General features: G+C 36.6%; 2 protein-coding genes across 2 annotated transcripts; both read right to left on the bottom strand.

The window, feature by feature from the left end:
• Positions 1-329: 329 nt before the first annotated feature.
• On the bottom strand, positions 330-4,139 carry LOC133854627 (probable phospholipid hydroperoxide glutathione peroxidase; the record flags this gene model as incomplete). Its single annotated transcript, XM_062290872.1, has 6 exons — positions 330-554; positions 642-809; positions 1,602-1,720; positions 1,993-2,054; positions 2,608-2,684; positions 3,858-4,139. Coding segments are annotated over 6 exons (741 nt in total), but the record flags the coding sequence as incomplete, so codon positions are not given.
• Positions 4,140-11,494: 7,355 nt separating this feature from the next.
• LOC133853796 (xyloglucan-specific galacturonosyltransferase 1) lies at positions 11,495-13,341 on the bottom strand. The gene has a single exon (XM_062289820.1). It carries the CDS (start codon positions 13,321-13,323, stop codon positions 11,587-11,589), a length of 1,737 nt encoding a protein of 578 aa, XP_062145804.1. The 5' UTR covers positions 13,324-13,341; the 3' UTR covers positions 11,495-11,586.
• Between the last annotated feature and the right edge of the window lie 457 nt (positions 13,342-13,798).

Here is a 13,798-nt window from a genome sequence, read left to right as displayed (position 1 = left end):
GAATTGACATGTTATAGAAGAATGCAACTTAGTACTAGGCTTTGATATTGATGTAAGTGCAGCTCTAATTCATTTCATTTATGTTTGATACGCGAAATAGCTAAAAAATATTGAATTATTTTTATTAAAAATAAAAGAAAAAAGCATAGGTATATATGTAACGACTTAGAAAAAAACGTTAATTCCATTTGTGTTATTACTCGAAATGTATTACTCAAATTACAATTAGAACTTCCTAGAATCACTTATGTAACACAATCTCACCTAGTAGATTTTACACCCTGAGTACCTTTATATTTCATCCACTCTGCATGAGTTATTCATAATACTTGGGTAAAATCTCAGTTTAATTTGAACAAGTTATTGCTCCATTAATACATAAAGAAGTGCAGCTTTAGTACACATCCAGGAGTCTAGGAGAAAAACACATTAGAAAAGATAAGATCCACATGATTGTGTGCTTATTCATGGCAAGAGTAGCATTTATTTACTAACAGCTGAAGAGAAGCAGTTTGAAGCACTCAAGCAGTCCCCAATAGCTTCTTTATATCCTTCTGCAGAGTATGGAAGGGGGAATTAGTTAATCAGATGAGGCATTTAGTAGAATGAGAAATGAATGTATTAGCAGGGATGGGATTTACCTCAATGCTCAGAGGGGAAGTTGTGGGAGCATATCGCTCAATAACCTTTCCCTCTTTATCAACCAGGAATTTCGAAAAATTCCACTTGATATTATCTCCAAATAGGCCACCTTTGCTTGACTTCAAGAACTTGTACAAAGGGGCAGCATTATTACCATTCACATCAACCTTGCAGTGCAAAACATAAAGTTTCATTAGGCATTATCTCCAACTCAGATGAAAAACACAAACCCAACACGAGCCTTATATAGACTTATACTCATACCTCAATATACCCCGACCCCAACACGAACCCAACACAAAATTAAATTAACGGTTTAGAATTAAGAGATCTGACCCGTTTAATTAAATAGATTGAGTTAAGATTGACCTATATAATCTTATACTTATACACGACCCGAACTCAACACGCAAATACAAATTGTCACCCCTAACAAACACTCCACCACCAATCAACTAACAGCCACAGGTACTAATGCACCAAGGCATACAATAATCGAACCCCTTTTCTTTCTCCTTCAACCAAAACAAAAGCACAGGCATAATAAGATTTGCATTCACTTTGTCCTGCCCCCAACTGAACTGTCAGAAACCAATACCAGCTCTTAGGATTTAATTATCCGAAGGAATAAGTCATTAACTTAAAAGTCGGCTCAAATAAATGCCTTAAGGATTGATTTACAGAATCTAGTCCTCTTTTGCAAGCTTGCAAAAATTTAATGGTTACACAACAGAGAAACTACCTATCAGTCAAAGTTTCAGAAACTGTTCTGTTTGCATCTGGTTCCCTAACATTTAATAATTTAGACCGAAAGGTTGACTATCACTTTAATGCAGCTTCATTTAGCTCCTGTTTTATTCTTCTCAAGAGTTCATAGATAAACACTCTCTCTAAAGCTGTCTTTTAAGTTTTGAGAATCTCAAGAATATAAGTAGGAAAACACTGAAATATCATCATACCTTATCAAATATAGGATACTCAGCCTTAAAGCGAGTGCAAGCAAACTCTAAAATCTGCTCATTGTTCCCTGGCTCCTGAGCTCCAAACTGATTGCATGGGAATGCCAGAATCTCCAATCCTGAACCAAGGCAGAAAGCAGGATAATAAGTTCTCAAGCATCCAAAAGGATGAGGGGAAGAAGAAAAATCACAGCTAGATATGCTGAACATGATTCCGGAGTAAGAGTTCATAAGAAGAAGGTATTTCTCATGTGCTTGTTTATTAGCACGGGTGTAATATGATGCCACTAAAAGAAAAATTCAAATAAATAATTCAATAAAATGGCTAAAACAGATCAAAACAAATGCGTATAAAAATGAAAAGAATAAAGAAAAGGTAATGAAAGCAGACCTTGATCTTTGTACTTCCCATACAATTCACTCAGCTCAGTGTAGTTAGAATTAGTCAAGCCACTGCATCAAAAGCTGAACGTTAAAACTATAGATAAAGCGTCCCAGATAAACAGCACGAGGGGGGTAGCAGAGAGAGCCACCATCTTCTAATCACTATCCTAGCTTGAGCAACAAAGATCAAGCTCCTCTTTGGTCAATGGTTCTGGTCTAAGAACAGTTTTGCTCCATCCTACTGGATGTTTCTAAGGGAACATATAAATACCATTTCGACAAAAACATTCGTAATATGAGGAAGTTGACGAGCATAATTCATGTGAGGGCTGATTTTATTCAAATCGGGATATTGGGTTCGTTTGAAAAAAAATTTTAAAGGCTGCTTTTTGCTTTCTATTGAAAAGATGTTCTTATGTGATATAGAGTGACAGTGGTTTAGAGTGTTTTGTGATTTTGTTAATACTTTTTCTTTTTCTTTTTTGGCTAAAAAGCAAACCCAAAGAGCGTTATCAAACAAACCCAATATTATCATCCAATGCTTAGTGAAGAGACCCTGAATATGACAAAAAGACACTACAGGTTAAAAAAGGTAAAGAGAGAGACAGAAGCTATAGCATACCATTGTGATGCAACATTGACGATCAAGAGGGCCTTCCCCTTATACTGGCCGAGATCAACATCTTTTCCCCTAGCATCCTGCAAGCACGAAGGATAACTCAGATAAATGAAGAGCTTAGTTGGGTCATGGGAAATTATGAAGATTACATCATTATGTACCAAAGAAACAAACTGATCTCAATCATTAAAAAAAACGACTCTAATTCAAGGAAAAACGAACTTGAGTGCTCCTTCGGACGCTAAGACTCCTTAACTTTCTCAGTTATGCAGATTTTGGTTACGAGTTTGCTGACTATGATATATAGTTGTGAAATGGGTTTCTTTGGGATTGCGATTTCGTAAATAAAAAGTGCAATTTTAAACCAAATCGGAAAAAATAACCGTTTGAAAATTGCATTTTTTAAAAATTGCAATTTGAAAACACAAAAACTGCGTTTTCCAATCGCACTCAAGAGGATGTTTTTTTGAAAAAGCAGAATTTTAAAGGCCAACCTGCGATTTTAAAGGCCAAACTGTAATTTTGCCAAAGCTTAACTGTGTTTTTAAAAATCACTTTTTCAGGTCACACATTTTAAAATCGCAAGTCAAAATGGACCCTATGGATAGCTATAACAATTATCAAGCAAACACATACGAAACCCTAATCATTATCAATACACCAATTAAAACACAACCTGTAATGGTCTCATTAGTAGTGGATGGGCTGGGTTATTAGTAGTGGGCTGAATGGGCTTGGCCCATTCCAATTAGTCTTTACATTGGGGTTATGTGTATATGAGGCCCAATAGTCTAATGGTAGGATTATCGAATTGGATCGTAACGTCTTTGGACTTTTGGAATTTTTGAGCACCTCGAATGCTCTAGGAGATTGGCCATCTTAATACAATTTCGTTCTTCGATTTACTGTTTTCCATTCCTTTCATCAAATCATCATTTTCTTCCATTTTCATTCAATTTCATTACCGATCTCCTAAATCAAAACCCTAGAAATTAGTAACAGCTAATCGGTACTGTTACACAACCTTTTCGAGCATTAACTGAATTCCATTAATCGTTATCAATACCAGTAATTTCCCACCATTCAAGTACCTTATTCTACTCAACACCCGCATAGAATCGAACCCATTTCTTACCAAACAAAGTATCACAGACCCATCAATGAAATTCTGCAAAAAGAATACCAAAAGCAACAAGAGAAGTATCTCCCAAAGTTTTCAAAGGGAAACCATATCCACCAAGGATTAAACTAACCTTAACGGTGAAGTCGTGGACGGATGCGCTCTGGGATTGGCTAGCCATTGCACGAACCGATTGCAAATTGCAGAACAAAGGCCTCGAGAACCCTGTCTTGGTTGGGGGAGAGAAGAAAGAAAGGGGCAAAAACTGCGAAAAACGCAAATGGGTTTGCTTGGAATTGTATGATATTTGCTTAGCGAACAAAAAGGACGCAGTTATGGGTCCCAAGATTTGATTTTTACGGAGGAGAAAGCGAGGATGCATATAAAAAACCCTTTCTTTGGTGATTGGACTGAGTCATGACTCATCATGCATGGGGGTTATATATGAACATGTTTATCCATCGCTTACGCGTGGAGAGTCCTCCACTTGTACACGTTTGAGGCCCCAAACAGAAGATTCTGAGGATCATTGCATCAGAGAAGACGTCATGGTGTATTAATTGGCTGGTGAATTTTACAGCTTTGACTGGTGTGAACTGTGAAGATGCCGCTGGAACTTGTGGTTCTACATTGACGGGATAAAATTTGAGACGTGGCGAAGTGGGAATTTTGGACGCCACAATTTAAGGGCGTGTTTGGTAAGCAACGTCTCATTCTTATAGTTTATTTTTATTTTTTTAAGAAAATAATTAACTTTAAAATATTTAATTTTTTTTACTTTTTAATTTTTATATCATATAAATAATTTTTTTATTACTATTTAAATCATAAAACAAATTCACTATAATACAAAATTTTTTCACTTTATATCACATCAATCACTTCTTACTATTACTCAAAAAAATTAAACTCAATAATCTTTACCAAATAGACCCAAGCTTCTCATCAAATTTACTATAGAAAGTCTATTCTAGCAGAGTTCGTCTATCCAGCCCACCCTTATCACACTATCATCTGACTTTCATAAACACGTGGCACTTATTTTTTAACCCAAAAAAAAAAAGGTGAAGCTTCCTTAACACGCCTTCTCCTTCACGTATCATCAGACATTACCCACCATTTTTCCTCAAAATTTTCAAAAACTCCCTCCCAACAAATTCTCTGCCCACCGCCGCCCCACACCACTACCGCCTACCGCCAACGTAGCCGGAGACTAGCCGCCCCCCGCCGAGTTCGTCACCACTAGTCATCGCCGCTCCCTCCCTCTCTCTCTCTCTCTCTCTCTCTCTCTCTCTCTCTATATTTTGCCGCCAACCACCGGCTCACCGACCCATCGCCAGCCAGTCACACCACCCACCCACCCACCGCCGGCTAGTCGCACCACCGACTGCCTACTCGATCTCTCCACGGTTACTCTCTCTCTCTGCCTTTTTCTATATTTTGCCGCCAACCACCGGCGCACCCACCCACCGCCGGCCAGTCGCGCCACCCACCCAACGCCGGCCAGTCGCGCCACCCACTGCCTACCCGACCTCTCCACGGTTACTCTCTCTCTCTCTTGATGAAAAGATAGTGAGCATTCCATGATGAATGAATTGCTAGCGTTTGTGGACCTTGTGGTTAGTTGTTTGGTCAGGTTTTCGAACTTCAGCCGAATAACAAAATCTTTCTAGAACTGATTCTAATTTTTCCAAGGGTACGGATGTATTTTAGGTTGTCTGATTTATAGGTTAGTATTACATGTGAGTAGTTTGTGTGCTCTTCTGGTCATCTAACGTAGTGATTCTTTAAATTTTGTTTGTTTAAGATGATCTTTGTATGGTTAGCATGATTACCGTTTCTGTTGTGCGTATTCTTTTTGGGAACAGTGACAGTGAATTGCATTTTTTAGGGGATATCTTTAAATGTGGCCTGCAGTCATTTTGAAGTGCCAGAATCATTTGGTTCATTTTTCTTTATTATGTTATAAAGTTAATGAATTTTTCTTTTAAAATGCCCTGGCGGTATGTGAAGCAGGTGGCTGCTCCAAACATGGCATTATATACCTCTATCATATTAAAAAAAATGAGGTCCATGTAGTATGCCATAATTATTTTTTACTCCCTATGGTTTAAAAAGGAGGTCCTCGTAGTATGCAATAATTACAAATCGATCCCTGGCGTCAAATTATGTTAAAATTTTTAACAGATTCCGTCAAATTCCACGTCAGCGACACGTGTCCATCGTAATAAAAAAATATAAATTTATTAAAAAATAAATAAAAATACTTATTTTTAAAAAAAAATTCAAAAAAAAAAAAAAACAAGAAAGCTAAAAGGGGGTGGCCCAGGCCACTGGAGTGGCTGCGCGCCACTCCAGACAACTCCGGGGTGGCCCAGCTACCCTTTCAGCTTTTTTTTTTTTTTTTTGAATGAATTTTTTTTATTTCTTTTTTTTTAAAAAAATAAGTATTTTAATTATTTTTTAATAATTTTTTTTTTATTAAGATGGACACGTGTCGCCAATAAGATGGCGACACGTGTCCCTGACGTGGCATTTGACGGAATCTGTTAAAAATTTTAACAGAATTTGACGCCAGGGATCGATTTGTAATTATTGCATACCACGAGAACCTCCCATGAGCTTTTTAAACCATAGGCAGTGAAAAATAATTATGGCATACCACAGGGACCAACGGTGCAATTATCCCTAAAAAAAATACCATCAAATACTGTTTCCATGAAGTAGCTTATCCTTCTGATCTTTTTGATGAATAGGGATGCAAGAATAAGAGAGCCAGTTGAGTGGTGGAAGAATACACATTGTAACAGATATATTAGTTAATGGGCTGCTTTATAGTTCAATGGGCCTTGAGCCTTATTAGTTAGTGGCCTATTAGTTAGTGGCCTATTAGTTTAGTGACCCTTAGATGAGTCTATATAAACAAGTCTAGTTAAATGTTTTAGGTATGAAAATTGGTATCCAGTCTTTGGTTGAAAATGGAGGGGGAGTACCTCGAATCACTGGTGGAGGTTTTAGGCATCCTCGAATTTGCCTATTATCAGTGTTAATTCCATTTTAATTTCTTCTTCTATTTCTCTATTTCTCTCCATTTCTACTCTAAAACATTTATTTCTTGGCCAAACATTCTATAAAACACTATCACTGAAAAGTGAAAAGTCCAAAATTTAAAAACCGCTAAAAACACAAGGCTCAAGAGATTTAATCAATTGGTGTATCTGGATTTACAAATCTCTGCAAAGGCAATGCAGAGTTGTACACTACAATCTAGCTAAGTGTCACACACAAGAATTTCACTAGTTGAGAATAAAATGCATCAATAAACGCAAATAATCTCAAAAATGAAATTGGAAAAAGAAATCGAAACTTGCAATTAAAATATATCAGTTAATGACTACTAATCTCCTTTTTGTTTTGTTCCAAAACTAAAAGCTTTGACATCAAAGAAAACCCTAAAAACAATTAAGAAACCAAAATCATGACAAACCCATATCAACAAAATCCCAAAAACAATCAAGAAACCAAAATCATGACAAACCCATATCAACAAAATCCCCAAAATCACTTCAACGACATTTCAGAAGTGAAACAAAATCCCAAAAAGACTCGTATTAGAAGCAAAACCTGAGAATAGAAGCAGCTTGCAAGATGCAAAATCAACACAATCAAGTCTGTGGCGGAAGGCTCTGGAAGATCAAGTCTGTGCAATTTGGCCTCTTTCAATAAGTTGGGTAAGCACTATAGTTGAATAGGTTGTTAGTTCACTATTTTTTCATCAAGTGAGCTAAGAGAGAGAGATAGTAACCGTGGAGAGATCGGGTAGGCAGTGGGTGGCGCGACTGGGCGACGATGGGCGGCAAAATTTAGAAAAGGCGGAGAGAGAGAGAGAGGGAGGTGGTGACGAACTCGGCGGTGGGCGGCTAGTCTCCAGTTGCGTTGGCGGTAGGCGGTAGCAGTGGGGGGTGGCGGTGGGGGGCCGAGGATTTGTTGGGAGGGAGTTTTTGAAAATTTTGGAGAAAAAGAGAAGGTAACGTCTGATGATATGGGGTAATGCTTGGGTGAAGCAAAATTTCTGGAATTCATCCGGAAATTTTGCTTCACCATGGCATTCTTGTAATAATGATAATTACAAGAATGCCATGGAGTAGCAAAATTTCCGGATGAATTCCGGAAATTTTGCTACTCCGAAGCACTACCCGATGATATGCGAAGGTTGAGCAGTGCTACGCTCAAGCAAAATTTCCGAATGAAATCCGGAAACTTTGCTTCAGCGTAGTATTACCCGCGAAGGTTAGCGTATTTTAGAAGCTTCACGTTTTTTTTTTTCTTCAAGAAATGCCACGTGGCAAAAAAGTCGGACTATAGTGTGATAAGGGTGAGCCGGATTTACGAACTCATTCTAGCAACTTGGAGTAATATAATAATATTTAAAAGAGAGAGAGAGAGAGAGAAGTGAAAGGTGAAATAAATAATAAAAAATAATTAAAAAATAATATTTAAAGAAAGTAAAAGGTAAAATAAATAGTCTTACTGGAGTTTGTATTGAATAACAAGTAGCTAAAATAGAAGAGGGAATTTTTTAAGCAGCTAAAATAATTCTTATTGTTAGAGATGCTCTAACAACTTTCATTTTAGGTATTTTTTTTTTTTACAAGTCTCATATATTAGTTAAAAAAAAAAAAATCACTATCTCTATTTTTTTATAATATTAATAAAAAAAAAAAAAAAATTGGCTTTTGTTGAGTGCTATATAAAAGTCAACAAATTTGCTAAATACCGTAGCATTTTGCAAAAAGCTTGAATGCAAGGCCAGGTGTAGGAACAATTTGGTATGTTTTGCAAAGAAATTAGCCAAAATAGCTAGTAAGGTTAATTTGAGGCAAAAGGGAATACTTTTATCTGAACAACAATACTACTAATCTCAAAATTTAATTTTTAAATGATTTTGTCACAATTTTATGTAATTTATTATTTTGGAAGCCTTTTACCTTTAACTCTAAAAAAGTTAAAAAAAATTAAAATTTTATCCCAAATTTAGTTATTTTCTTTTAATTTTGGCCTCCCCAAAACTTTTTTTTTTTTTTTTTTTTCAATTTGGGCCCCCCAACTTGGGGGGCTCCGCCCCTGCTTACTATTAAGGGTTAATAATATATTTGGTACCTGTAGTTTAAAAACTTTATTTTTTGGTATTTCAGTTTCAATTCGCATTACAAATGGTATATAGGTTTTGGAAAAAGATAGACTTGGTACCTCCGTCTATTTTTCCGTCCAATATTTAACAGTCTGTTACGTGTCAAACCCTAAGGATTGACATATGGCACAATATAAAAAAATTAAATTAAATTAAAAAATTAAAAAAAGGTGGCTCAGCCACCCCCTTGGCCGGCCTGAAAGTGGTTTGGCCACCCATAAGGCCAAAGAGAGAAAAAAATAAAAATTGGAAGGGTTTTGGTCCTTGAACCCTAAAGGCCACCAAGGTAGTTCAGTCACCCTCAAGGGCCAAAACCTTCCCCCCTTCCTCTCTCTCTCTGTATATATATATATATATATTTATTGGCTAAAGGGTGTCTCAATTTTTATTTTTATTTTCAGTTTTTAGTTTTTTATTTTTTTTTATAAAGTTTTATTAATTTTAATTTTTAAAAATTTTATTTTCTAACAAGTGTTGGCTTTTGAAACGGAGGATCATTGCATCAGAGAAGACGTCATGGTGTATTAATTGGGTGGTGAATTTTACGGCTTTGACTGGTGTGAAGTGTGAACTCTGAAGTTGCCGCTGGGACTTGTGGTTCTCCATCGACGGGATAAAGTTTGAGACGTGGCGAAGTGGGAATTTTGGAAGCCACAATTTAAGGGCGTGTTTGGTAAGCAACATATCATTTCCCTAGTTTATTTTCATTTTTTTTCAAAAATAATCAATTTCAAAAAATTCTATCACATAAATAATTTTTTTATTACTACTCAAATAATTAAAAAATATTTACTATAATACAAATTTTTTCTACTTTATATCACATCAATCTACTTCTTCCTTCTACTCAAAAAAAATTTAAACTCAATAATCTTTACCAAACATACAGCTTCCCATCCAATTTGCTATTGAGAGTCTATTCTAAAAATTTGGACTAATATAATAATATTTAAAGGAAGGGAAAGAGAAAAGTGGAAGGTAAAAAAATAATTGAAAAATAATATTTAAAGAATGTAAAAGTTAAAGAATAATAAGTAGCTAAAATAGAAGAGAATATTTTTTGAACAGCTAAAATAACTCTTATTACTAGAGATGCTTTAACAACTTTTATTTTAGGAACATTTTTTTTTCAAAGTCTCAAATATTAGTTAAAAAAAAAAATTACTATCTCTAATTTATTATAATATTTTTTTAAAAAATATTATATCCATTTTTATTTGCGAGTTTCTCACTGCCACCGTGAAGCTCCGTCACTCTCCCGCCGTGCTCGCTGCCACCACGTGTTGTTCTCATCCTTGTTTGTCATGTTGCATAGGAGGGAGAGATACAAAGACAAAATAAATAAATAAAAATTGGCTTTTCTTGAGGAGTAATGTTACACACACTCCCACTTCTTCACACTCATTTACACACACCCTTAGGTAGCTTTTAAAATTACTATTGGTTCTGATATAGATTTTTATTGAATTTTAGTTCAACAATAGTTTTAAAAGTCACCTAAGGGTGTGTGAAAATGGATGTAAAGAAGTGAAAGTGTGTGTAGCATTACTCTTTATTAAGTGCTATATAAGTCAACAAATTTGCTAAGTAATAGAGAGGAAACCCCCAATTTCTAGCCTTTTAAGTTGGACTAAATTTATTAAAAAAATATGATATTATTATTTTCCCCAAAACAAAAGGAATATAGTTAGGCCTCCACAACATGATAAAGAAGAATATGTTTGGATTTTGTCCCATGAAAAAAAAAAATTCACTTTTGTACGTGTCCAACAGATTATGTTGCATGTTGACTCCTTGTATTTTAAACTTAGGCTCTATTCGTTAAACTCATTGTTTTTTTTTTTCTCAAAACAAAAATATTAAAAAATAAAAATAATTTTCACATTTATGTCACATTAAAATAATTTTTCAAACCAAAAATAAAAAATATATTCCAAAACACATTAACAAACAAAGCCCTAATAATCCTATAATTCATACCATAGTAGTTCTCAATTTGTAAACATGTGACATTAAACTCGCTTGTAGTAGTGTTGTATGAGGTTCAAAACTGTGACCAATATGTAATTTGAGAAATACTAGGGATACCAAATTTTTTACGAAGAGATGAGTACCAAAATAATGTGAAACTTATTCATTGGAACTGATCAAAAGAATTAATTAAGAGAAATGTTACGAATACGAATGAATAAGCTCCACGTACATCATTTTGGTACTAATCTCTTCGTAAAAGATTTAATACATCTAGCACTTCTCATGTAATTTAGGAGCAAAACGACTTTACTAGGCTCGGATAGATTTGATGATCATAAGATAATCGGTTGGATAAGAAATGTTCAAAACCATTTGAAAGGAAAATGCTTAAAATACTACAGATTTTACTAAACCTTCTTACAAATTGACATAATAGTTCACATAAGTGTCACGTGACACAACATGGGTGAAAAAATTAAGCAACAAATTTGACAGATAAATTTAATTATTTAGTGACTGACGTAATAAGTGTCGCATGAATTACCGAACGTTATATTGAAATTTTTTTGCAGAGAAAAAAGTTAAAAAGAGTTTGAAATGAATCAAATATGAAACTATCCCCTGACTATGCTTTGCATGTATAATGGGAAGAAATCAATAAACAAATAAAGAACAATAGCAACCCCTTTGGTACAATTCATTCCTTTCTGTTTACCCTCTCAAGCAGACTATTCATAGCTATGGAAAATGCATCTTGAAACTTCTCAAGATGTGAATTTGAATCCCCATATAATAAACCAGGTAGTAATTCATATACTATAAAGCTCCTCATATCCTCCCTCTCCCTCTGAGAAATCTTCATCAGCCTCTCTACTGCATTTACCTTCCTTTGCCTCACCTCTACTTGGTCTATGAACACAGAATATTTACCATGATCTGCAGACAAATGCCATGGATACTGGTAATAAGCTGTGAAAGGACAGAAAAATACCGGAATGCAACCAGAAACTAAAGAATCAAACACTGATTTTCTTGTGGGGCTATCCCCTGGAGGCTGCAAGCAGAACTCAGACTCCATGAAGAGCTCGATGACTGACTCAGGCTGATCATTACACGCTCCTGAACTGCAATTCAAGAAACGGCATACTCCATTGTCCGCGGACTTGCACTGGCCGATTAATATCGATCTCATGTTGTCCGGTTGATCAGGCCGTGGCGCCCCGGCAAAGCTCACGAGGTTTCTCCTGTTTGAGCTGATTATTTTCTGCTGCCATGCCATAATGTCATCATCTGAATGAGGGTGGAAGAAGGTCGGGTGTGGAATTCCAATGTCGTTTACCTGCCATGGCTGGCGTTCGATCAAGAGCTTCACAGGGTTCTGCATTTGATCAAGCTCTAAAAATCTAGTCCCCCATGGAGAACCATCATTTCTCCTAAAATCCCATGAAATCTTCCCCAACACAAAGACATGATCCTTACCTGAATTCCGAGCCCACGGCCCCTGGTTTTCCAGCCACTTGATGAGTTCTGATGACAAGGTATCCTTGACATCATTGGAAACATTCTTGAAATGCCATCTTAGTATATCTAGACCACCATAAAAAGGGACATAAAAGAGCTTGGCTTCATTCTCATTATAAACCCTGCATGGATGCTTCAAGACCCTCGAATGAAATATTGGCTCCAGAGAGTACTGATGAGTATGATACCATCCGTCCCCAAGCTTTGGTATTGGCTGCCCCAATGCCTCATTATCGAAATACTTGCAGAAATCCAGCCATGGCACCATATCATGGCACTGACCCACCAAGTCCTTATTGAACTTCGACGGCAGATCATAAACATATATTCCCCGGCCATCACACACCGGGTGATTCTTATCCGACCTCCATGATCGATGCAGGTGCAACTGCTCCTCGACGGCCTTCCAAGCATATGCAGTCCCCTCATCTCCGGCTTGGTCTACTTCTTGTATAACAACAGGATTACGATCATACTGATGAGTAATGTCCAGAACCTTCACAGCATCTGCAGCCTCCTCCTTACCGTCTTTATCAACTCTGTTTTGCTCAGTAATAGGATTCGGGTTATCCCGGTCCTCCCGGACATAGTTGACAATCTCTTCGACACCAACGTTGACGCTAGAAATGGCAGTATCGTTGATTACCGGAATTGGGATGTTAACGTTGGCATGAGTACCTGCAGAGAGGCAATAGAGGTTGTTGAGCTTCCGGGACGAGACGCAAACATGAACGATTTTGCCGGATATGATGGTGGTGGAGGAAGACCAAAGGAAGATAAGGATTAGGAGGAGGATAGCAGCAGGGATTCGATAGAGAAAGTTGATGAAAATAGAATACCAGAAGCAACATTCTCTTGCTGGTTCTACCTTTTTGGATGGCTTTGATCTCTTTTTGGAAACAGAGACGGCCATCTTTGGCAGGAGCTAGCAATGATTGTTCCTGGCTTTGCTTCTGCTTTTCTAGTGGGAGTTGGCGGTTGCGATGTCCCCGGAATGATTTTGAACATGGAAGCACGTATATTATGTCTAGCCGCTGGCATGCGCACGTCAAGACACAGTCGGTGCGCACGTCCGGGAAAATCTTCTGTTTGAAGGTCGTGTCTGAGCATAAAAATATATGTATAGCTTGACTTTGGTGTTGGTTGACATGCTGTACATTGAACCTCTAAATTATCTCCATGGAGAAAAATCCAAATATTAATACAAATCTGGCTGAAAATGTACTACTAAAAAAGCTTCTTTTTTCTGGCCTGCTGACTATCATCAGCTTACCAATTAAACTAACACACACCAACAGGCAACCTGCATGCTGACTTCAGAATTTATTTTATTTTAAGATCTAGATTATTTAATGCAGACATTAAAAGGGGGTTTTTTTTTTTTTTTT

This window comes from Alnus glutinosa, chromosome 13, assembly GCF_958979055.1.
Source record: "Alnus glutinosa chromosome 13, dhAlnGlut1.1, whole genome shotgun sequence".
NCBI lineage: Eukaryota > Viridiplantae > Streptophyta > Magnoliopsida > Fagales > Betulaceae > Alnus > Alnus glutinosa.
Note: the sequence above shows the minus strand (reverse complement) of the source record. Positions and strands in the feature narration are given on the sequence as shown.

Coding starts and splice junctions, on each gene's coding strand:
- LOC133853796 (XM_062289820.1), bottom strand. CDS start 13,323: ATGGCCGTCTCTGTTTCCAAAAAGAGATCAAAGCCATCCAAAAAGGTA.